The sequence below is a fragment of the Daktulosphaira vitifoliae genome, unplaced genomic scaffold (assembly GCF_025091365.1).
Source record: "Daktulosphaira vitifoliae isolate Bord-2020 unplaced genomic scaffold, ASM2509136v1 Scaffold_3, whole genome shotgun sequence".
Taxonomy (NCBI): Eukaryota; Metazoa; Arthropoda; class Insecta; order Hemiptera; family Phylloxeridae; genus Daktulosphaira; species Daktulosphaira vitifoliae.
In genome coordinates, this window is record NW_026099574.1 from 24,758,840 (window position 1) to 24,784,410 (window position 25,571).

Below are 25,571 nucleotides of genomic sequence, written 5' to 3' on the forward strand. Positions count from 1 at the left end.
AATTTACTTGAGTTCATCAATTTCAAAAAACTCTATTAAGTGAGTTATGATACATTATCGAAAAAAAAAACGATAAGTCGAGATGAAAACAAGTTTTGTTTGAATAAAGCTAAAATTTCAAAAAAGCCAGTTTAAGCCTTTTTTTGTATTAATGATTGATTATTAAATCTGTCAGTATTAAAATTAAAAATTGACCATAGAAAATATAACGCTTCTATAAACACAGTTCTGTCGAAAAAAAGATAATAAAAGAGTAGGACCAATTAAATAGGGTGACCTATTAAGGTTAAGTCTGCTAATTATTGTTATAAATTCACTTGGTGGTTGAAATTGCAGGTAATGCGTTTAGATTTAATATATCCATAAAAGCCAACCGATCTTTACGAAAATTAACGATAGTGACTCCATAGAATACACGTTAAGGTAAAATAATTTCAAAACATAACAATTGTCTTTTGGTATATGGAGCATATCTTTAATCGATTATTGATAAGAAATATAATACCTATTTATTAAATATGTATTATTTGAATGTATAAATATATTATATTTATACATTCAAATTATTGTCTTGTCTAGGGGTAATGTCTGTAGTGCACTATCTGTGATATTTAAAAAAATTATTAAAATAAAGTAATTATCGAGGAGTTTGTTGGAGGATTGGGCAAAAACAAAATAAACAAAAAAAAATTAAAAATTTGAACACAAAAATAGCATGTTTTTTAACAACGGTATCCATTTGCACTTAGAAAATAGGTCGTCGGGACAAACTTTTTTTTTTTTGAACTTTTAATACATAACATAAACTTTATTTTAACTAGCAAGTAAGTTGTGGCAGTTTTAAGACAATTTTTTTTTTTAAAATATCAAAATTTATCGATTTTAAAAATCGTCATTTTTGAGGGATATCTCCCATTTATAGGGAATGAGGGAATTTTTTTAAAATTTTTAAGTGTAATGTCTTCAACTAGATACAATTTGTGATAATTTGACGTATCCTTGAAAGAAATCGGTCCAGTGAGAGCTAAGAAAAAGTGGCGACAGACAAAAAAAAAATACATCATAATTATATTAATACCTTCTCAGCTTCGTACCGCTAAAAAACTTTGTTTATCTATCGAGAAAGAGATATATGATGATGTATATAACGTATGTCAAGATGGCTGCCTAAAATTGACACTGCTTTTCTGCCTGAAAATACGGGCCTATGCATATTAAGCAATTTTTTTTAATATATAGAATTAGCCTTCGTAGTCAGTCAACTTCAGTGTGCAAAATTAAAAACATTTAATATCACCAGCCCTTGTACGCTCATATTTTAAATTCTCATAAATCAAATAACTCGTATTTCATCTACTCCTCGTATACAGTTTTATTTTCTCTTCATTCTATTAAAAACTTCGAAATACCAATCAAACTATGTACTACACCGATTTTTAGTGATTGATTTACCTATTATTTTTCAGTTTTTTTCAACAGTTAACTAATATTTTTATAAAGAATATAAGCGTTTGTACTATTGCAAAGTTGTTTGTTTGATATACGGCACATGATAATAATCTATTTTGCCTGTGTTTCCCTTTTATTTGAAACCCCTCGATTATCATTCCATTTACTGGACCGACTTGAAAAAATTTTAAATGAAAAGGAACACATTTAAAAAAAATAATATAATCAATGAGTGCAACTCACACTTTCCAAAGTTTGTTGAAAACGACATTCCCATTGGCTGAAAGCCTGTCTTTGACACTGTAAGTGGACGTATTGATCGGAGGAACTTTGGAATGTTTATTAACATCGTCAACACCATACACAGGATTAGGCATAATACGCATATTTTCAGTGTTGTTATTGTGCGATTTGTTACCCATTGAAGGCACTAGCATTCCGGAAGACCGTTCCAACGTAGATCTACCCAACCACACCCAATCATGAGCGTTGATGGTCTGTTCTTGGGACAAAGGCTTATTTCCTACACCGCAGCTTGCACCCTCCTTAGTGCCGTTATTCACGTGACCGATGAACGGCTTTTCTATAAAATAAAACGGTACAATAAACAATTAGTGAAACAGAGAAATTGTTGCGATTTTCGTTAATAATCATAGTGATTGATAAACAAGGAAAGCTTACTCATTAACGTAGTGGTTGGCATATCTAACGATGACTGTTTATATTTTGACGCATATACGACACAGGAGATTACAAATGCCAGAATGGCAAAACATAATGCAGCCAGCAAAGTGTACATACCAAGCTCAAAAGGACTCAAGTGAGTCGGTACTTTATGAGCATGAACTGTAGTGCTACCTCCACCAATTCCTGCGATATTGTTATTGATAATATTGTTATTGTGCTGTCGAGCTTGTACCGTCGGTTCGTCGTTATTTTCATCCTTGAAACCGCCTTTTCCTGTACATATTGAAAAGAATGTTAAATTATTTTAAAATTAAAGCCACAATAGTTGTAATTTTGAAATAAAAAGTGAACCATATAACAAAAATTTCATGAAAACAATATAGTGTTTTCTCCCTGTTTTTACTTGACAGAACTTTTTTATTTAACAAACACTATACTTACAGCAAAAAAAAAAAAACCATAATTAATATGTCCCATGATAAATTGAATATTTTCAAAGTAAAAATAAATAACCTTAAGCTTTTTATATTATATCATCCTTGCCGTAAGAAGTTTACCGAATAAATGTTAGTTATAAAAATGGAAAAAAGCCATAATTTATGCTGTGATCAAATTTCGCACTAAGATAGTCATTCGTTCTACGATCATGAACTGACTAAATCTGTGATTATTCTGATTAATTATTTAAACGGATCGTTTTACTATACAATGTGATGGCGTCTGCTTTAATCGGCCACCAAGCTCAATTATTAATTGTGGTATACCGGTTGTTTTACAAACAATTATAACTGAATTTTGAGTACAATAATTAGTGATTAATATAGCAAGGAAATAATTTACGATAACAATAAGAACAATAAATAGAAACGGTATAGTAGTTATTTCCAGAGCTAATATTCTTTTATAGTACAAAACTAATTATTTCATAACGACTGACTACCATTTAGGCGAATACAATAAAAACCCAACGCACCACAATAAATTATAATCGTATTTCAATTGAGTGTATGAACGGATTCGATTAACGGACCAGTTACTAGTTATTCCGAACAATGGTTGCCACCCAGAAGACAAACAGTCATAAATTCAAAGACAGTAATGAGTTTAAGAAAGTCAAGATGTGCCTTTTCGCTACACGACAGTTAACGTTAATTGAATTAAACGAAACAAAGGTGGTAAATTATATTGAATGTACTTTTGTATAGAAAAGGAAATAGCCAAGTTCGCTTTAAGGTATCGTTAGCAATCAACTATGGCGCATTTAAATTGTTTCAAAACATTTGACATATCTGGGGTTACAAAAATGAATTTTTATGGCTTTTCTCAATTAGTGACCTAGTTTAGCACATAACCCTTAAAAGAGTCGTTTAGTTATTAAATAAATAAATAATAATAATTCATGCCTAATGATTCATTGTGTTCTTTTTTGTCTTTTGGCGGCCCAACATTTAGTATTCCACTGCCACCGCCGTCGTTCTGCACAAATTGTTCGACAGAGTATGGCGACAACAAAAAGTCTACTAGAACGTCAGCAGTCGTTTCGCTTAGAGTCATTTGAGTTTTACGGCCGTCACTTGTGGTTTCAGCACACATTTCCGGAGGACCCAATAGAACATGCAACAGTTGCCCCTTACCGGACCCAACAGCTATAACTCGAGGATGAGGTGATGCGGCCATGGGAGCAAATGCTACTACGTCCGGGTTGGTAGATTCGACGCGTAATGAATAATCGGCCAGGGCTATGGATCGCAGTGGAGTCTTCGTGTCGTCCGAGAACCACAAGTCTATATCTAGTAAGCCCTCCTGGTACTTGGCCGTCAACTTGCGGGTTACCGAAGTTTCGGCTATGTAGTTATTTTCTGCAGTAGTGTCCGGTCGGATGTTTAGCTGCAAGCCGGACACCACATTTACTGCAAGCTTAGATACACTAACTTTGTCGTTGACCACCCGGATCTCTTTGGAGACGAGCACGTGCCCAGAAAGAGCCGATATCACTTGAATCTCTGTTCTGCCCACATTGTGACCGTGTACAATCTGGCCGGTGATTGAAGCCACCCGTGGATCCGATGACCGCAGATAGCGAAGTAATAAGTCTGTGATTTTTAGCCACGTCCTACGATTAACAAAATAGCTCACCCGTCCCGAATCATGATCAGTTGCTTTGAATCTAGCATATATCTAAAAATAAAAATAGTTGTTTTAATATTTAAATGAATATTCATAATAATTTATATTAAATAAGTTTCAAAACAAACTATTTATATGAGTCACTCATAGCATTTTTATAGTAAAAAAATTCAAAACATACAATATTCTTGAGTCACACAAAAACTACGATTAAAAACTTAAATTTTATCAGAACATAATTTGTCGAACTCGATTTAATTTTTAAGTAGTTCACAAATTAAAAATATTTACGAAAAATAATGAAATTTTTAGATAAATTGATTTGCAATAAAAATGAATAAATACATTTTTTGAATATTATATAATAAAAATCAAATTTTTGGTTTGCTATTTTTTTTCTTTTTTAGAGAACACGAATAATTTAACACAATTTCAATCAATGATAATAATCTGCTCAAGTGATTCGAATAAGAGCGGAAGTATTCAATAAATTCTATCGAACAATTGTTTTAATGATTCATGCGCATATTAAGGCTTACATACACAAACTTTATTAAAAAAAAATATATTATCTTTAATCATTGAAACTTATTAGTATCAACACCGGATTGGTCCATTAAAAGACAAGTACCTCGACAGACGTCTGTTGGAATCTTAACTGACAGCTCGCCTTCCTGTCATATTCATCTGCCACCATGTCTTCAGTAATCATTTCATTTAGCCGGAAATCTTCAGGTTTCAAACCTCGCTTGCCGTCGGCCGACCTCTTGAGCTTATTTGTATACCTAATTAAACATAATCATACATAATTTATTATTCTATAAGACTAATATTCACATAAATACATCTAAGGTTATTTTTCAAAAGTTAATATGTCATTTATAACAATTTTTCAGGAGAGCAAATCAAATTAAAAACTCCAATAATGTCTTATGGAATTTGAAATTTTTAAAGTGTAAAAAGCAAATGTTCCTAATAAATTGATCGTAATTTTTCGTGTTCTGGTATAGATCACATCTTCCTCTATACAAATTATAAAAAAATCTCGAAAACCCATTTTTGTAACATATTAGTTTTTGGATGTCAGCTACAGATTTAAATGTTTCAAAAATAATTACTCGTCAACGTCATCATCAGCTTCAACGCTGGCTGGTACTCGCCAACCCTTAATCTGATTTAATTTTTGATCAGAGATAGTCAAGTCCATTTCGTTGATTTCTGGAACCCAAACAATAAAATGAGCAGTACCCGTGTAAGTCTCATATTTGACAATCACGGTAGCGTTGGACGATCCCCTAATTTCCGAGCCATCTACATATACCGAACTACATGATGAAGTGACCTTTAATAAACAATTCAAGAAAAGTAAGTCAATTAATGTAGCTAACAATTATGCAAATGTAAAATAATCCAATATTTACTTTGAGAACACTGTCGTCTTCTATTTGACAGGTTGACTGGCGAGTAACGTCTGAAATTTTACCAGAATAGCTCACTACGAATACCTTCATGGCATGGGATATTTGTTTACCCGTTAATACAGCTGTATTAATAATTTCCCAGTTCTGTAAAAAAAAATAAATACATTTATTTATTAATAATTGTCAATGAAAAGTAAATTAGCACAATGCTGTATTTATTATTTTACATTGGAATCGTAGGCGTACTACAATAGAGAGATTCTAAAAGTATAAATTAATTTTGACTCAAGGGACAACCTACGGATTTGCCCTCCTGACCAATTACCAGGATCGGCCAAACATGCCATTCTGTGGCATATAATAGATATATCAAGTTTGAGTCGCCTTTAAAACTTTTCAGTCCATTTAGAACAATGACAAATTTTAGTTTTTCACAATGCGATCTATCAATGCCACATCGGTGCCTTTATTACCTGATTTTGTGCATTATGATCGTAAATATTGGGTAAAATATTTTATGTAGATTCACTGATTATCAACCCTTCCTCGTACTAGTGATGCAAAATACAGCATGATTCATCGGTATGATACGCAGGGAGTGTGAAGACCACATGGTCCACACATAGCATTTACGACACTCGAGGGGATTCAACGCGGGAGACGAGATTAGCTACGGTAGTAATATACAGCAACAGAACGACGGAGAGACTCGCCAAACAGTTCAATACATTTATGATGAATTTATTATTAATTGCACTTTCCACACGTGTGAGTACTATCGTTCTTACTGGAACAAATCTGCTTTAACAATTTTGACAAAACGTGCAAGTTAGAGTAAAATAAGTTTAGTAAAAACTGAAAATTCTTAAAGATATTTGTTTTTTTTTTTTGTTACTTAAAGTGATACCAAATTAGTTTCAAATTAAAGACACAAGACTGAATACCTAATTATTATAGGTTGTAAAGACATTCTATGTGTTACGTGTATATTATTAACACATGACAAAATCAGAAAAAACATATAACAATAAAAGAATTCTAATACTACGACTTCTGTCGCACTATAAATTGCAGTTGTCTATAAAAACATATTTTTCAACAAAATAAAATTAATTTTTATTTTGCTCGTTCGTATAATTAATTTTTATAAAATAGAACGCTTGTTTCTACAGTAGAAATAAATTTTTACCTTAGAAATGGGAAGTACCGCTTCGGTATCGTCTTTATGTATCTCAAATCGAGCTGAAATCTTGCGCTTAACGCCATCGAGTATACCATTTACGCCATCTAAGTATAACATTTTAGTGGCCGAGACAGCACGTCTAGCGGACCTACGTCGGCCGGCTTCCTGAGCTGCTTGTCTACGATGATGCTTGTATGCAGAGCGGTGTCTATCCATTTTAGGAGGTACGGCCGCCGACGTCCAATCAGTTGTGTTTCCATTCGCTTCCAGAACGTATTGTACAGTCCATACAACTCGGCCTTCGTCCCATACTTCTTCCGATTCTGTGTCCACTTGTAATAACCACTGAAGTACTTCTTCGTACCTAGAGTTTGGCCATGGCATTTGACCACTACTGAGTGGTCCTTTATGTACCGCGGTCACAGTTATAAGAGTTCCTTTTGGGTTGGAGGTGTAGTTAATCGTCCATCGATCAGGGGAGCTGTTTTCGGCACTTAACACTCGTAATCCATTTTTCACTTTAGCTCTATTGAAAAAAAAAAAATGATTTATATTATACGACATTATAATAGAATTAAAAATAATTTATCAATAATGAAATGTTACCTTAATATAAACCCTTTAATGATTTGATCTTTTGGCCCGGCGTCAAAGAACACAGGCACGTAAGTATACGATTTGGGGTAGAGTGGCGCAGATGGAACCATAGTTAGCAGGTAAGCGTCAGTCTTGAGATCTTTATACGGTCTTTGAGCATGTTCCAGAACTGCTTGTCCGATAAAGGTAAACGGCTGCAACTGAACATCCGACTGGCTGCATCTGCTATCGGACTCGAGCAATGCATACGATATTTGCACGTGTCGCTGTGGTGTTTTCACTGGCTTGGCGTCTGGCGGATTCAATGGCGGCCACCATTTAGCCGGCAATACTAGACGAGCTGTGCAGACTCCGTCCTTAGGATCAGGTTTGCAGCTCGCCGTTACTGGACGGTCAGAACCTTCGAACATGGCCTTGGCTACAGCGCACAGTTTTCCGTAAGTTGACCGTAATCCAGTACTACTACCTGCCATGCTCTTATCACTTGTACCGCTGCCAGTACCCATAACAACTGAAGCAGTCGCTTGAGATCTGACCACACTGTAGCCAACGTGAAATAGTATACGGACTACAGGGTTATCACGGTACACGTGTTCATGAACAAGATGGGCGGACACGTCCATCGAAGAGATATCCGTAGTCGAAGACGAATACCCGGTGTTGTTATTGTTGGACATGACCGTGTTGGGGCCAGGGATTAGATAACGGGACGGTACGGTTTGCTTTGTGGAAAACGGACCGTAGCTGGCTCGAATTGACGTTTGTGGTACATCCTGCAATACAGTAAACCTGTCTATACTGAGTACAGCGCCGGCGGCGCCGTCGTCGTCGTCCGTTTGTTGCGGCTGGCGGCTACTGCCCGGCGGGTGACGAACAAAGAAGCCACCGTCTGGGTTGTCGAAATGAACTTCAACGGGTGTGACATAACCTAAACAAACAGACAACCTAATTAAATAAAGCGTCAATAACTAAAAATAATTCTAAAATCAAACGTGTATTTGTCAATAGTTTTGGGGTAGTTTTCGAAAGGCACGCCTAACAAGGATTACAGCATAATAAACAAACTTGTATTGTTGTTTTATAGGGGACATATGTGCCATAGAGGAGGAAACAATTTTAATGATCTTGTTTTAAACTTTTGGCAAATAATATTGCAATGGTATAAACTAAACGCCATTATCGAGTTCGAAAAGGAGTGTTACGATAATGTGCGTTTATGGAACGGATTTTACCGAATAGAAACTGTTGTGGCACAACGTTAGGCCGGAGGGCGGTTTGGGTGTTTAGTTAATTTTATTTGGCGCACGCACGGCAAATATCACAAGTACGTTTGTTTGATACCGTAGCACAGTCTATATTAATTCTCAGAGTTCCCACAATCGACCAAAAGTTTATGGCATACGTGGTACGAATTATAATACCCAACCGTAAGTGAAGGAAAACATTTGAAAACTGGTGTTATTTTAGAATTATTATAAAACCACACAAACTCGTATACTTGAAAACATAATACGACTGTACCTAATTTACGTTCGGATAATAGTTGAAAATAAAATAATCATTTAAATATGTATTACAAATACAAGTGTATTAAATCGAAATTTTATTTTGTTTTTTTGAACCTAAATTATTGTTTGTGCAATCTCAGAGTTCCAGTAAATTTATATTGATACGATGACACGTTAATAAAAGGCGGAAGGCAATTGAAAAACAGAGCACGACTACAGTTGACGAAACATTCGAAAAACTCAATAAACTTTTTCGCCAAAGTTCCCACTAGATAAAAAAATAAAAATCGTAAACATTGCTCAAAGCTCACCAACATCTGATGGAAGTTTATTGGTGTTACATCGCTCATGTCTAAACATGCGCGATATCGAATTTGTAAGCGACGTTTTTAAATTATTTTTTTCATCGAACGATGAACTTGGTTCGAATCAATTTAATTAATACAACTATAGTTTAAATCGAACTAAGATGCAAATTAAAATTAATATAAATAAAACACAACTACCGTTTTAAATGTAAATACACCGTTATGTTTTGCAGTACAAAACGAGTAATTAATTGATTTTAATGTTGCAAACTAAAAACAAAAATAAATTATTAACATTGTATTTATTTAGTTATTGTTGTGTATTTTATTCCGTCGGGTCAAATAAATATTGTAATACTATATAAAATTAAAAAGTAGAATGAGAATGAGGTATTCAATTGTTCAGTGAGCAACATTATGATAAAATATCTGTTTCTTCCCAGAAACAAAAAAATAAAAATAAATAGTAATAACTCGGCCGAACAAATGATAAATTAAAGTAAAAAAATTAAGAATCACAAAATAATTCTTTATTCTGAATTAATATCATATACATTATTGGGACAGAGGGCTCGATACTTCTGTCATGGTCAGATGCCCCCAAAAATGTAATAAGTGTAGATTAAAAAAATATTCAAATGTACACGAATTTACATACAAGGATATTTTATAACATAAACGATTACACACTATTGTGTATCATAGGCAAGATCTAATGTGTTTTTCCTGTGTTATATCATTTAAATAAAACACAGACATGAGCCTATTAGTCAACGTCGAAAGGATGCGGCAAACATATGGCAAAACGAAAAACATTCAAACCGCATTATCCTCGAGCGTTACTCTTGCAGAAGTGAATAGTTTAGTTTATACCAAAATCCCATCGCATTGACCTACAGTTGCGTACATATTTTTTATTATCTGCGGAAAACGTACTGCGTTGTTAGTTCATATTAACATAATAATTTATATTATTGTTATATCCCTTGAACCCTTTAGACGGTACGCACAACGACTCGAAATACATTTATTCGGAACAACTGCCAGTAGTTTAGGACATGTTGAACAAACACCGCGCGCCACAGTTTTTGGAAGTGCCACAGTTTTCGTTGTAATCATTGTCGTGCTATTACACTTTTTGTATAATAACAGATAATATAATCTACAGCGTAGCGGTCGTCATCTGCACTAAAGAAGAAAACATTGTCATCCGCAAGATGATACACGTCTATTTAGATACCAACGAGAACCGCACGGGTGGCTCGAATTGTTTAATAATTGCGGCGACCAGTTTTTTTTGCGATTATTGCGTTTGACATGGTTTTTAATTCGATGTCTCTTCGGCAATCAGGTTTTCAAACGTCCGAGAGAAAATAATGTTAACAAATTGCATAAACAAAACTCTCGCTACTGAATTTAGTAATTACCTGTTGTACGCATTCAAATAAAAAAACCAAATGTCAAAACTGAAAAATCTTCTAACGAGATCAGTAAGATATGTTCCATAATGAATGTTTTGTTGCGAATGAATTGTAACATACAACCATTCATATGTACTTTAAGCAGATGACAAAACAGTACTATTTGCCACATGGCCATTAAAAATCGTGTGATTCCTTTTGACAACATCATTTTTTATCTACAATAATGCGATGGGGTCATGTGCGAAGTATTCAACTTATGAAATCATGTATTCTTTGCCAGTCAAAAGATTGGTAGAATATAACACTGTTTGAATGAGTTCGTTAAGATTATGTCAAAATACACCGGATTAAAACTTGTTTTTCAATGTTAATCACTCAAATTTAATTATTAATCAGAACTCTTATATAATTATTTATAACCTCGATATTTTATATCTTTTAAGTTTGAAACCGGTCGATTGCGGTTCCATTCGACAGGTGTTTATTGGTCATTAAACATTTTATTTTAAATGAATTGACAAGGATTGTGCATTTAAAAAAATAATGACGTTATGACACGGATAATTTAACTACAAAAAGAGAACTTTTTAAGCACCTACTTAATATAGATTATCAAGTAAAAAGAGAACGTTCGAATTAAAGAAAAGAAATAAGAAACATTCAGTGAGGAGCGCATAATGAAATATTCGAATTCTATTCCCATGTCTCGACATATAGAATAGCATGTGATTTTTTACCGACCACAACATTGAGCGGCGTGTGCCAAACGCAGCTAAAGACGTCGCTACCATTAGTACTATTGTAATGCCTATGCGCGATTTTTATCGACCGTTTGTATTCGATTGTTACACAATAACATTATTTACATATTCAACTGTACAATGGTTGGGCTTGACGTGGCAACGGTGAATCCAAACAGGATTAAAAATATAATAATAGAGAACTTGTCTGTACGTACGTAACGTGTTATTATGCGTTTACAAATAAAATGTGTCGGAGACGAAAAGAGGAGGACGCGTCAAAAGGGGGCAAGGGTTACACTAGTAACACATACACGTAACACCTGCCAACGAGTAGCAAACAGGTGTTTGTCGGCCGGTATACGATCTCCGAATTTAATTAATCGACAGGACAGTTGACTCCAAGTTATACAAGAAAGACTATATTGTTGTTGCAGTGCAGAGCATATGCGTTGTAATCTTTCAATATGCGGCGCCATGGACCCTGTGGGGTTTACATTGAAGAATAGATAAAACATGAAATAAAATGAAAAATACACTATGACGGTATTTGTTAAAAATCACCGTAAAAACGAATTCCTAGCTACAGGCAATGCGTTTCTTGGGAGTATGAGAGGCCATGATAAAGAACAAAAATGTCCTGCGGTGTGGTTGAGCGACAGCCATTACTGTTTGCGTGTACAAAAACAGCTCAAAGGCTCTTAGAACAATAATAAAGACGCTCGATTTATTAAAGGTGTACGCTACAGTCGTATCAGAAGTCGATGTACTAGAACGAAGACGTTCCACTTAAAAGATAGTATCTTGACATTATTTTGAGAAATATAAAGAGTCGCTGAGCAGATTTTTGATTGGAGTTGGAACGCAATCGATAAGATCGAACTGATGTAAAATTGAAGCCGCGACCTCTTTGATATGATAAAATGTACTTGAGCTCGACATTTTACATTTTTAAATACTTTATACACACGCTCATCAAATTGTTTGTAAAACATTCGCATAAATGGTTTATTAAAAATTTGGCATAATCAAAAAATCTTTTTACAACACATAAATGTTCCACGCGTTTCTACGATATTCCAGACAAAGAACAAAGGTGCATTTTGTTACAGCCCTCATCCGGTATCCTGTCGTGTTTTTTTCTTTACATAGGGGGTGGGTGTTATTCCCCTCGGTTTAAGAGGGCACAAAATCCCATCCGTAAGCCACTACACTTGAAGTGTAGTATAAACGACAAAAAAAAAAAATAATAATAAAATAAAAACACTATAACTACTACTAGAGCAAAAATTGCACATATTGCGCTAAGGTATATTTTATTAAAACCACTTTTTATGTTGTTGATATAGTTTATTAATAAATCGTAATACCGGATTTTTTACATTTAGAATTAATAAATTTATAAGATTACAGAAAACGCCTTGAATATTGTTTATTGCATTTTTTTCCCGTAATAAACTTTACTTGTACGTGTCTAGGATAAATTCTTTCGTACCAGTTACAATAATTTGAAAATGTTCATACACTCAACTTTTGTAAGAAAAATACTAACATATTGAACATTTTCCAGGCTTTGCCAATTAATTGGTATACAACTTTACCGATTGACATAACTGCACAATATGTGTAACTAAATTCATATAATATATTTACGCCAATGTTTTGTGATATTTTTGTAGGAACGATATTTAATGCAATCCTCATAAAAAAAAAAATACCAACAACATAATGTAATTTTACCTCCGTGATGCTGAGTAACTCTAAATGAATTAATTCATGTAATGGAAAAACCATACTTAAAATGTATTTAAAACTTATAGTTTCGGCATGATAAAGGTAAACTAATTAAACATTTTTGAAATGTGTTGCTGAAATGTCATTTCAAACGTTTTGAGCGTGTAACTTACAGCTAAATACGCACATCATTAATAAACGTTTCAAAGAACAATACAACACAAATGATTGTTATAAACATTTAAAAACTAATAATTATTTTCTTAAAATAATACACGTAAGGTTATACAATTGTGTTTTAATGATTTGTTTTTAATTAATCTGACTGAATTTCTACACAAAAGTTGAGATAATAAATTTGATAAGTACTATTTTTCATAAAGTTTACATTTCATTCATTAAATAAGTAACCGCTGACACAAACAGAGAGACTTACAAACTTAAAAGTGAACTCTTTCGAATCATCAAGATATTTTCTAACTAAAATATTTCGTTTAAAATATTTAATTCAGTTATTTTTAGACGGAGACTGATTGCTTTAGGGTTTTAAAATGCTTAAGGAAACTTTGTTTCAGCTGTTGCAATATTATTTCAAAAAATAAAGTACATTAAATTTTTATTCACATCAGATTCAACAAGTTTGTACAAAAATGATTACAAAAATAATGAAATTTTACTTGATACAATTCGCTATTGGAGCAAAATAATTAGCAAGTCAATAAAAAATAAATTTAATATATTAAATATTGGTTAATCATGTATATTATAAACATTACTGATTTAGATGTTAAAACTAATATCAACAAATACACGATTAAAATCAACGTCAATTCTGTCTTGAAAGTGACAAAATAAAACATAAAAACTCTTATCATAACAAGAGTCTGTGTATTCTACCAATTATGATCAGCCATTACGAATAACTGAAGAAGTTTCAGGATACATTTTTGTGTTGTTATAATAATATGTTTCTAAACTAGGAACTAAAGTATGTGTGTTTTATATATTTTAATTTGCAGCATTAAAATAGAGTTATTTATTCAGCTTTACCCATAAATTCGCGCGCGTCTTATTCCTTTCAAGTGACATCTCATTAAACAATAATTTATACAGCACTATAAATTATGAAATAATTATAACTCGGTTTACTCGAAAACGCATATAACAATGACAATATTTGCATGTGTATTTGATTTATTATACAGTTCATGAGTATAAAATGTATTATATTACTTTTGTTTTTGACTGCATCAACGACATCACATTTATTTTTTGATGTTGATTCTCGTTCTACGCATAGTGTATGCAAGACGTCATAGTAAATCTATTTTTGCGAGCTACACTTTAAATAAAGGTATTACTTTACAAATCTCTAGCATATTTGAAACTATTCACATAGCAAATTGATGTCAAATATAATAATAATAATAATAAAAAAAGGTATGACATGCCGTGCTTTTGTAATTGGAAAAAACACAATAATGTAAAATATATTTTATTGAATTCTAGGCTGAAATAAATCCCTACTCCTGTCGTCTACTATTTTCAAAACGTAAAAATAAAAACAAATTAAAAATTAAATAATTGTTTTTGTCAGATTAAAAGCATTTCGCAACAATTGTATTAAGTCGAACACGCGCTAAATAATCCGTAAGCACAATAATGAATTTTTATGTGCATAATTAAACGCGCCCGTTGAGTAAGGACCCTAAGCGAGCGAGGTAAGCTTATGTTTGCGCTATGAACTTTATTATAGAAACATTAATGATGGTGGCGACTGTCGTTAAAAACTAATTGTTTACTCTACAGGCGTTTGCCGATGGAAAACTTTTCTGAGAGTTATTTTTTGGCAGAGACAATGTGTGTGTCTCAACTGTTGTTGGTCCGGAGAGATTCTCAACCAGCCAAAGTCTGTAAACGGGACACGACGACGGCGATGCGCGTTGTGCCCCCGTGTTTGCGAGGACAGGCCGCGGGCGTCGCCGCCTTTGGCGTCTAGCTACCCTTAAAGAAAAATCAATACGACCACCTCCGTTGGCCGCATGGCATTCTCACCGCACACAATACACAATACTAACATGTAACGACCAACACTTCAGGTGTGTTTATTTCTTCAAATCCTCAAACGCCCTGTAAAATGTCAGCGTAACAAAATGATTATCAATGCACATTTCGCCCGGTTTTGTTTTAAGACCGTTTTTATAAAAAAAAAAAATGTCTAATCTTTAAGCAAACGGGAAGAAGATTTTCTTCTTGTATTTTCTCCGCGAAAATAACCAAGTAGACTATACTCGTTTTACTACACTGCGAAACCGCATAACCAGTTTGGAAGCCAAAACCATATGTATGAAGAGCAGATAGACAATCGTTGACCTTTCTAGTAAAGAATCTGTCGAATAGACTACTGTTGGATACAATTTTCTACTCAAACAAAATATGTTACCGACGTTACTCGGAGATTTCTTCATTTGATACACTAATAATCGTAAAACGAGTCGGAAGGCGGCTTATTAAAAGTTGTTTTTGGTAAATTAAACAAACAACATAAAACGGTCCGAGTTTAACAACATCGCGTTACGGTTGTCGTTGGTTTCTAATTAAGAGCGTACAGTAAATGCGACCAGTAGTTTTTATTCACAACATAAAAACTTCAATGGGTTTACCGTGGCCATAATGTTATCTCTAAAGTTTTTTCCTAATATCCATACCGACCTAAACGGATATAAAAACCGAATAAAGTGCCAGTTATGTGAAAGTTACGCGACCGTTTTCTTATTCGTACAATAGGTAAAGAGAATAATTTGCAAACGTCAGAAAACGGTAGTTATTTTATAAGTAAAAGCGCATGTCGGAAGTAAATATCATTGCAATTTACACGTTTTCAGGTTCACTAATCAAAATATGTTGTCGACACGGCCAACTTAAATTACTATTAATTACTTTCCTATTGCTGAAATATTATATGAAATGATACCAGAGGTTCTTACTGGACAACCACCGTACTATACTTACTGTACTAAAGATTTGGATGCGAGGCTTAGCAGTTCGTCTTAATTTTTATGAAATAATAATATGTCAGAGGATTAAGTTAAACTTTTAAGTTGCCCGGCAACCAGCATCTCATTACAGGCGTTCTATTGCTTTTAACAGCGTAGTCTACTATGTATTATACTTATGTACGTGAACATATTTCGACAATTTCATGGGCACTTGATTGTGGGAATTGCCTCAGGGGCGTGTTTTTGCGAAAAAAGCGAAATGAAACATGCTATGTTGAATCGCATATTAGGTGCACGAAAATGGCAGGGCCGATATCCTGTTTGTTTCTCAGTAAGGAGTGCCAAATAAACTAAATTACAGTTCAAATTTTGCGTAGGTAACCGTCGTACAAACGGCGTAATGGTGTAATGTTAAAATAATATAACATAATAAGTTCCCACTGAAACATTGTAAATACAATTGTATCGATTAACGAGTTACGCCCGTTAAAGAAACTACTATCCGTTACTAGAGATACGTCGAATTATAACACAGTATTCTTTGAAGTATCCTGTTTGGCTTTATGGACTCTGAAATAAACTCTGCTCGGACAAATAATCTGATTCTACTTGTGCGAGCGCTGTCGCCACAGTTATTTCCTCTATGCTTTTCTCGGTCCTGAGTGCATTATTATTTTTTCGGATAAATCGACCGGAACTGCTGAGTGCACGAGGCAATAAACAGCAGTTTTATATATGTCCCTATATAATGCAATAAAACCGACAGACGCTTATGATAATGTACGTTGCGCGCGCATGCACAAAGCCGTCGTAAATGTCACTCACAAACCGATGCAATTAGGATTTTTAACGTTTATTTATGTTTCTTTTTTTATACTCTATTGTTCAACTTGATTTTATTAAATATAACGGTCTCCGAGCAATGAGAGATTTACATCTTCCGACGGGGATTCGTGGCGCATTGGAGAATGCCTCATTTGATTGTATTCGCCATCTCTTTCAAGTCATTTACACTATAATCTTTTTTCTATGTGAACCTCTTTAAATTTATGGAGAAATTTAAGTTTAAGACGTTCAACTGAAATCGTTTGCATTTGACGTTATTTTCTTTTGCGTTTAAGGATCAGTTTTATATTCGACGAATATTATCTGCGCATTAATGGAGAATCATGTTTACATTTTAGTAGTAGTGAGTAATATGCATTTGTTTACACAGCTTAAAAATATTGACGTGTATTAAAAAAGTAATATACCTAAAAGGAAAGGAATAAAATCGAAATCAGTAACCTAATCGCTCATTGAAAAAATGTATATCTGTCAAGCATATTGCCAAGATTAACAAGTTATTACTATTATCTATTTGAAAGTGATGTCGAGGAGTTGTTATTATAGAAATGAACTGTTGTGTTGAGAAAAATACGAATACTTAAAAACCATTTAATATTCCCAATTGTTACTTTTATAATAGAAAAACAAGATCACGCCTTCGCCTAAAAAAAAATAATATATTTTCAAACGAATAGGGCTATTGCTTTTGGCAAGAAATATTTCGGTAACGACAATGAAAACGGTTAAACATTCATTTTTTTTTTGTTACATCTTTTAAAAGTTTAAAAATGTCCTTTGAGTTTACATAATCACAACAATATTTTATTTAATCGTTTCACTATCCAATTCAATTTTTCTATAGTAACCACTATTATAATTATGACATCGTTAACAATGCATACAACCAGAATACATCTTATCGTTCTTTGTATTCTGTAGTTTACCTTAGAATTATTATAAATTATATATGATTTTCTTTAAATTTATAACTCTTATCTTGATTTACAGCATAAATAAAATAATAATAAATAATTTATTATTTTAATGGCGTTACTAATTATTAGTAACGCCATTAAGAAAAAATATCAGTTTAGTTTGATTCTGATCAACTGTTAGTCGAGTGAAATTATAATTTTCATTTAAATAACTTTCAGTTTTTTAATGACACGTGTTTAATGTAAATATAATGGTCAAGTATAAATTTTATTACTCCAGATTACTGATAAAATTTTACAATTTGTGGAGATTCAGCTGCACTATTTTCTCTTTTATTTGTTTCAAAGTTTAAACAATTGTTACTTTTTATCACAACTCTTGATTTATATTTATTTTTTGTGTACACAGAGCTTTATTCTGAAATCGATTCTGCTATTGGAAAACTGAACGATTTATTTACGTAGGCTTAAATTATTTGACGAGTTTTACATTTTTAGATGATTTGTTAATTTGGATACACGAAAATTAAAAAAAAAAACTCTGTGTATTTATTATGTCACAGTGATAACTTGAAAACATTTTCATCGAGACGTTATTTTCAATAACAGTCGGTGTTCTATCGAATTTTTTTCAAACTTTTACTGACATTATTATTTTTTTTGTACTTTAGTTGGTGGAAACGATGAAAAATTACTATTGACTGCTCTCGGAGACGATGGCATCGTCATCATTATGTTATTCGATAAATCATTATAATTTTGTGCGTACTTTTTTAGTTTTTACCCAAACAATGTCATTTGCAAACACATAAACCGGCATCCATCGATAAGTGAAAAAATGTTAACGAAATTTTATTTTAAATAACTTTCACGTTCGCGTGGAGCTACACACAACAGCGATTGGTTGTTCTAAAAAAACTCGAGTCAGCTCTACGGCACATTAGCACCCGACACAACTTGATTTGATTGAAAACAACTATGTTGTTTTTTTCTTTTTATGACTGCGCATGTACATGTAATAATAAAAATTACAATATTATCGATCCGACACTAATGAAATATTTTTCTTGAACAGTTAAATGTTGTATGAGGTAATAGAAAACGACGGTTAAAACAAACCCGAAGAATTATTACCGGAATAGGGGGAAAAAATTGGCCAAGGCCTTCATTGATTTTGTTTTTACTACCTCATTCGTGTCACCAAATTGTCAGCAGACGTCGAATCAAACCCAAATTTTATTTCGACATAATAACCGAGTAAAACATTGACTACGTAATTCGTATAAATAATTTTACTGCTCACGCAATAGTTATTACTGTTGAAGTTAATTTCAGTAAAACAAAATTTAGAGAAGATGTATTGATTGAATTTTTGTGGTACGTAAAAATTAAATAATCCGAACCAAAAGGGCGATGAGTGAATTGAGTGCCTACATAAAACCCAATTTACAAAATCAAAATAATTATAGGCTATTGTTGTTAATGGATGAAATTTCAATGGTGTTCGTTATAGTTTTATTACCCTGCGGAGAGTCGATACAGATAATATTTGTTTAGGGAATTTATCAATGTCGTCAATGGTTTTTTAATGCAATAAACCGAAGCAAACACCCTTTTTTGAAATACGATGCTATTATGAGAATATGCGGACGGTCGTTCGACTCGGTTAATGAACACAAAATCGCCCCATCGGATAAATTTCACTTGCACTTAAAATGTTACCCAGCGCGGTTTTTAAACAAATTATCTCCCGTGACTAACCTCAAAGGACTACACTATTTTTAAAGCCATACGAGTAGATATATTATTAATCTTACGGTATGACAGAATAATCATCGGGTTTGTTCTAGTTGTGAACGACAACACAGCAATAAAACGATCCAGTTGCACATATGAGCGTGGACGACATTTTATGTGGTGTTAAGATATACTTCATGTTTTACTTTATGGTTAAAGACAAACGTGGTATTCGTCTAAGCGACTTTTGCACGTCACACTAAAATGCCGTATACGACAAAGCCGAGTACGAATATTTCACAAGATAAATTATTCGTTTGAATTTGTTTTTCTAGGAAAGACTTGCAAAATAGGTGGATTATTTATGCACATATTGTTATATCTTCTGCCGCATGGAACAACGTCAAATTATACATTTCGGATCCGCAGAATACATAATATTATGCTACGGGTACGACGGGCACGTCTTCTAAATATATAACATCCGTGCACATTGGTGTTATTATAATACAGAAACGTATGTGTTACAGACATAAAAAAGTCAGGCGTACGACTCCGGGCGATTTCGATGTCGGGCAATTTTCAACTGGAATCAAACTTTTAATTGGACGGCCTACATAGTATTGTTTTACACGAGTGCGTGTAGAAGATTTTGAAAGAATCGACCGCGAGAAGTCTGTAAATCTTATTGTGTGCGTCTTAAACGCGTACAAAAGTTTCGCTTGATCCGGACAAGGCTGTTAACTGAAAAATTAAACGGCCCAATTGCTCACAATGAACCTTATAAGCAATTCATTTGTTTGCGTAAAAACAATTAAAAACGGTCCGGAGGCGACGCTCGGCGGTAAACAGTCAACCCCACGAGTTGCGTGCGACTCTTCAATATTTTACAAGGTTTAAAAGATAATAACGATAATAGCCACCTCGGCGAGCCGCGGGAGTCATTAAATTATTATCAACTCCCTTAGTCTTACAAGCACACAATATGCACCTTTGTGTGTGTTTACTAATACTCGTAGTGCATTCATAAAGATCTCTTGTCTCGCCCGTACAATGTGAACGGACAAATTATTACTGCACGTATAATTATACCGCGTGTTAAGTAGAGCAGACTCTTCAGAATGATGAAATGTTTTGAATCCAATTAGTCAACTGCTTTTTGTCACACGCGTCGTTTTATTAACCCGCCACCAGTTTTAATAATAGAATTGTCTTCAATACACAAAAGTAAATATGCTTTGGAACTCGGCCCAGATAGCCCAGCGGTCAATATTGTCCAGCGTCAAGTAAAAGCGGTACGGTATTTGTATTAGTACATACACTCAGTCGGTGAGCCCTGTGATCCGATCCAGGTTTCTTTGAAGGCGTTGCAATTCGAGCTAATCTCCATGTACTCAATAGCCATCCATTGACTATTTAATTATGCCGTAGGCCCACACACAATGATTTTATTATTATTATTATTATTATGTCTGTTACGATTCACGAGCGATTATAAAGCCTATCTTAATATATCCAAGTTACCTGTAATTAATCATCCCGCGATAAAATACAACAATAAGTAATGTGCTTTGTGTTTGTTTGTTGGTAATATAGTATCTACGCGTGTTAATGTGTGACGATAATTAAATTTTAATTAATAGTCCCTGTCTCGAATAAGGGGTAATTAATATACCCCAGGTTGATAATTGTGTTGTCCATAGATGGTTTTTTTGATACCAATGGTACGTTCATGGTAAACAAATGTCTGTATACACATTTTTTTTATTAATGTTGTTATTTTTGTTCCGTCTTGTTCAGCTTTCTGTAGAATAGAATGTAATATCGATTTAAGTAATCCGGTAAAAAGAATGATCGTTCAATTAAAATACAGAACGTAAGGTCGCGAGTTTCCACGCAATTGGTCGAAACGTTGTTACTTCTGTAACTGATTATAAAACTAGTCCAGTCTCTTCAAAAAATTATAATTATAATGCAACAAAACTCATTAAAAACAGTATAATTGCCCGGAGTTGAACTTCTAAAAGTTATTGAGTGCGTACAACACAACAGCATTACACAAAAAGTCTTTGTTCACCAACGAATAAAATATTAAACAATAATAAATAAAAGTTTACCCAATGCAATTCGACTTTTATATGAAATATTTCTTTTTCTTTTTGGGAGATTATATAAAATATCATAAGTCAAGATTTAAAAAATATCAACAATATAAAAGAAATAATCAACACAAAAATGAGTATTGATATTTATTTGTTATAACACTTGTATAAATTTCTGTTGTTTAAATAATTCGCAATAAACTACATAAGTATGAGCTGAAGAAAAAATATGTATATGTTTAAATATTATAGGAAAGTTTACACATTCATTTTTGATCTGCCTTGTAGTTTATGGGTTTTCAGAGAACCAAGATAAATTACGTCTTAAGGAAAATTAAAAAAAATTACTTAATTGGTATAAGTTGTATTTTTACCCACAAACGTTTCAGCTAAAGCAATTGGGCTGTGTAAAAAAATGGAAGAGAAAAAAAGTCAATTTTTCCGGAAGTTTTCATTTAAACGCTTCAATAAACTTAACGGTATCACGTCATTTTTACAATCCAACAGATTTATAAACGTGTTCGGAGTCACCGAGGAAGTCTTGGTCGCCGACGATTCGCGTGTACAAGTCGCGTTATTAATATTTCATGGCCATTAAAAAACACCGACCATAATAATTTTCATACTAATCGGGTGCTTGTTGTACGTCGTTCAAACACACGGACCGATAGCACGTCATTTACAGTGAACGGTCGATAGGAACGCATTTTAACTGTCGTACAACGACTTCGACCTGGAAAACATAGAAAATGTAACCATTTCGACTAAACCACACGAATTGCACAAACAATATAACGTTACATTACATTGTTTTTCAACGTTAGTACTGTACAAAACGAAATCTTCGTCACAAAAACAATCCATTTGCTTTTGATCTGCAGCTCCAAACGATTCTATTACATCTAAAGAGTGCAAGATAATAATGATCTCTGATATTCGTGGATTTCTTGGACGTCGATCGTTAAATGCGGCGCACGTTTTAAACTCAACCTTTTGATCGTATAAATGTACAGATTATTTGGAATATTTAGACGCTTATTACTTGAAGTACATAAAGAACTCAGCGCTGAGGTATTACAACGAATGTGATTACCGGAATGTAAACTAAGCGTAAGTTGACTTATTTATTGGAGTATCGGCAGAACACGTAAAAAACCCCAAGGCTGAGCGGAAAAAGCAATCGCGTGACATGACAACGTTTCAAATAAAATACTTAAAGTTTTTAAATATTTGTTTTGTATTGTATTTTTTCCTTTTGTCTGTCAGCAATTGGTAGTTTTGACTGTCGTCGGCCTAGCTAAAACACGTTCGATGGTATGGCAAGTGACAACAGAATACCTAAATTGTGAATGCATTATTATGCACTTCAGGAGAATCGTGACGTTCAAACGATTCAAAACTTCCGCAACATTAGACTGCGCGGACAGTCGTTAAAAAGACAAATCAATTAAAATTACAAGGCATCAAAGTAGGCTGAAAGTTATTTAAAATAAACGAATGACTTCTATGTTTGACTCACGACGAGATGACCACAGTTTTTAAGCGGGAGACATAATTAAATAAGTATAGTCCTCTTTTTTTACTCGGCTCAACGAAATCAAAAACATTATTCTACCATATTTGTTTGTAATAAAATGTCAATACTTCACAAAGTCATAGCGCAATAGATTCTTCGTGGCATTTGTCTCGTTGACTTTTTATATATTTTTCAAACACGCGACAAAAAAATCGAATTTGCTCCTGTCAGACGTATTTATTAATAATTTAATATCAAAGAAAAGTAATACCACGCAATCTCACCGCGCCGCATTTCGTCTTTTGCTTTTCCGTTCAAAGACTTTCTTTTATCGAACGTAACATTATTCCAAATACTGTTTGAATAATTCTAGGCCAGTTTCAGCTATGTAAACACTCAACAAAAGCGATATTGTGTACAAAACCCGTCAATTGAATACGAAATCCGAGTAAATATGTCATATCCCACCAAGTGCGTTATTAAAAACTCATAAGCGCGAATTCACTAAAATCCGTGCGCCTTAGATTGTAATGAGAATTCAATGGATCAAAGGTTATTTTTGGCAGACAATGCGAAGAGAGTAAAGACAATTACTGGACTTTTTAACAATAAATGCCGATATCGTATGTTTTCATTTTGATTGCAATGATTTAATAGACATGAAAGAAGACAAGTCCTTGAAATACCGACAGTTCTATCCGAAGAATTTCAGTGCAAGCTCCGCACAACATAAAGAATATAAAGAAAAATTAGAATGCAACAAAACACATTACGTTTCGTCTCATATTATTATTGAATATTATACATCAATATTTAAGCCTGAAGGACCTTTAAGACCTCGTTATTGAAACTGCAGTAAAAATAAAATCACTTGATTTTACATTGAAGTAGAACATGTATTTATTGTAGTTGACCAGAATTTGATTTTTATATTTTACAGAAAAAAATATAAATGAAATAAATCTTTTTTCTGATATTACAATGATTATAAACATAATTATTTGCGACACACTTAGCTTTTTGCATAATAATTATTATTTGTGGTATAAATTGCAAAAGGAGGATTTTCAATTAACAAACAAACGCTTTGTTTAAAACATAATAGTGCTCTATCACGACCAGAACACACTAGAAGAATCGGCTTATAATAAAATCGATAGCGTCAGCATATATTTTAAGGAAAAAAAATAACTATACACACGATACTTACTAGTACAACAACCGGAAGTTAACGTGCTATCATTGTATCTATGTCATAGATACAACAATATGCCTATAAGAAATTAAAAATTGTACATAGGACGCGGGAAGATACACTCCTATTGCCCAAGTGCATTGTGCCGCCGGTATACAATACCCGTTTAATTACTCGACAAGATCATCAAAGAGTATCGAGCATCCACAACGCATTGGTAAAAACGATGTTGAAAACTGGTTATTTTAACCCATTCACTCGTTAGCTACCAGTGGCGGCGGCGCCGCATAAAATAATGTTATGACGTGATCTCGTCTCTAGCCCTCGCGCGTTTATACACATAAAAAAACCGTATACAATACAATAACAATTATAATAGAACAACGATGTGTTCTACAGACTATAACAGCGAGCCGACGCAAAGTTAACTCGCGTTATTGCCTCTGTCAACATAGCTTCAACAAACATTGGAAAAGTGCAATGTTTTTTATTATTACATGTCCAAAAACGCTTAAGAAACTTAATCGAAAAATGGAAAATTATACTTGAAATCGCTATAGATTTTAGAGTATTCCAACACAACGGCGAAGGCTACTGGGGGGCGTATGAATTATTAAGCCTGGGACACGTCTCTCTTCGCTTATAAATAACGGGCGGTATGCTTGCTCAGCTATTAAAGTAGACAACTAAACAGCACCGACTATGATATATTTTCGTAGATAATCCTTCGTCATTAGAGGAGTTAAACTTCACATCATGACTTTCTCTTTAGGGAGGCTCTATAGCCGTGCCCCTACTTATCAAACCGGGATTTTACTTCAAATGCGTTTTTGCAACGACGTTGTGTCCAATTTATCAGTATGCACGTGCTTTTTTCATTTCCGAGACGAATTGGCGACTGTTATCTTATCGATTTCGGAAACAAACTCCGAAATACATTATTAGTACAATTTGTATCAAAAAGGGAAAGAAAATGTTGGGGAGATAACGAGGTATGAGCGATTCACTCACCCTCGTGAAAATTCAAGAAGCCCCTACGCCTTTCTTTTTTATTAACACTGAACCCTAAAATAAAAGAGTA

At 33.6% G+C, this 25,571-nt stretch overlaps 1 protein-coding gene across 1 annotated transcript in view; it reads right to left on the reverse strand.

The window, feature by feature from the left end:
• The window catches only part of LOC126900185 (transmembrane protein 132E), a 35,590-nt gene that overhangs the window by 2,539 nt on the left and 7,480 nt on the right, over window positions 1-25,571 (reverse strand). The window contains exons 2-9 of the mRNA XM_050675692.1: window positions 7,474-8,392; window positions 6,874-7,393; window positions 5,685-5,828; window positions 5,382-5,605; window positions 4,895-5,048; window positions 3,540-4,314; window positions 2,131-2,409; window positions 1,693-2,032 (exon numbers count right to left, since the gene is read on the reverse strand). Of these exons, the coding sequence (XP_050531649.1) occupies window positions 1,693-2,032; window positions 2,131-2,409; window positions 3,540-4,314; window positions 4,895-5,048; window positions 5,382-5,605; window positions 5,685-5,828; window positions 6,874-7,393; window positions 7,474-8,392 (3,355 nt within the window). The remainder of the gene's footprint in view (window positions 1-1,692; window positions 2,033-2,130; window positions 2,410-3,539; window positions 4,315-4,894; window positions 5,049-5,381; window positions 5,606-5,684; window positions 5,829-6,873; window positions 7,394-7,473; window positions 8,393-25,571) is intronic.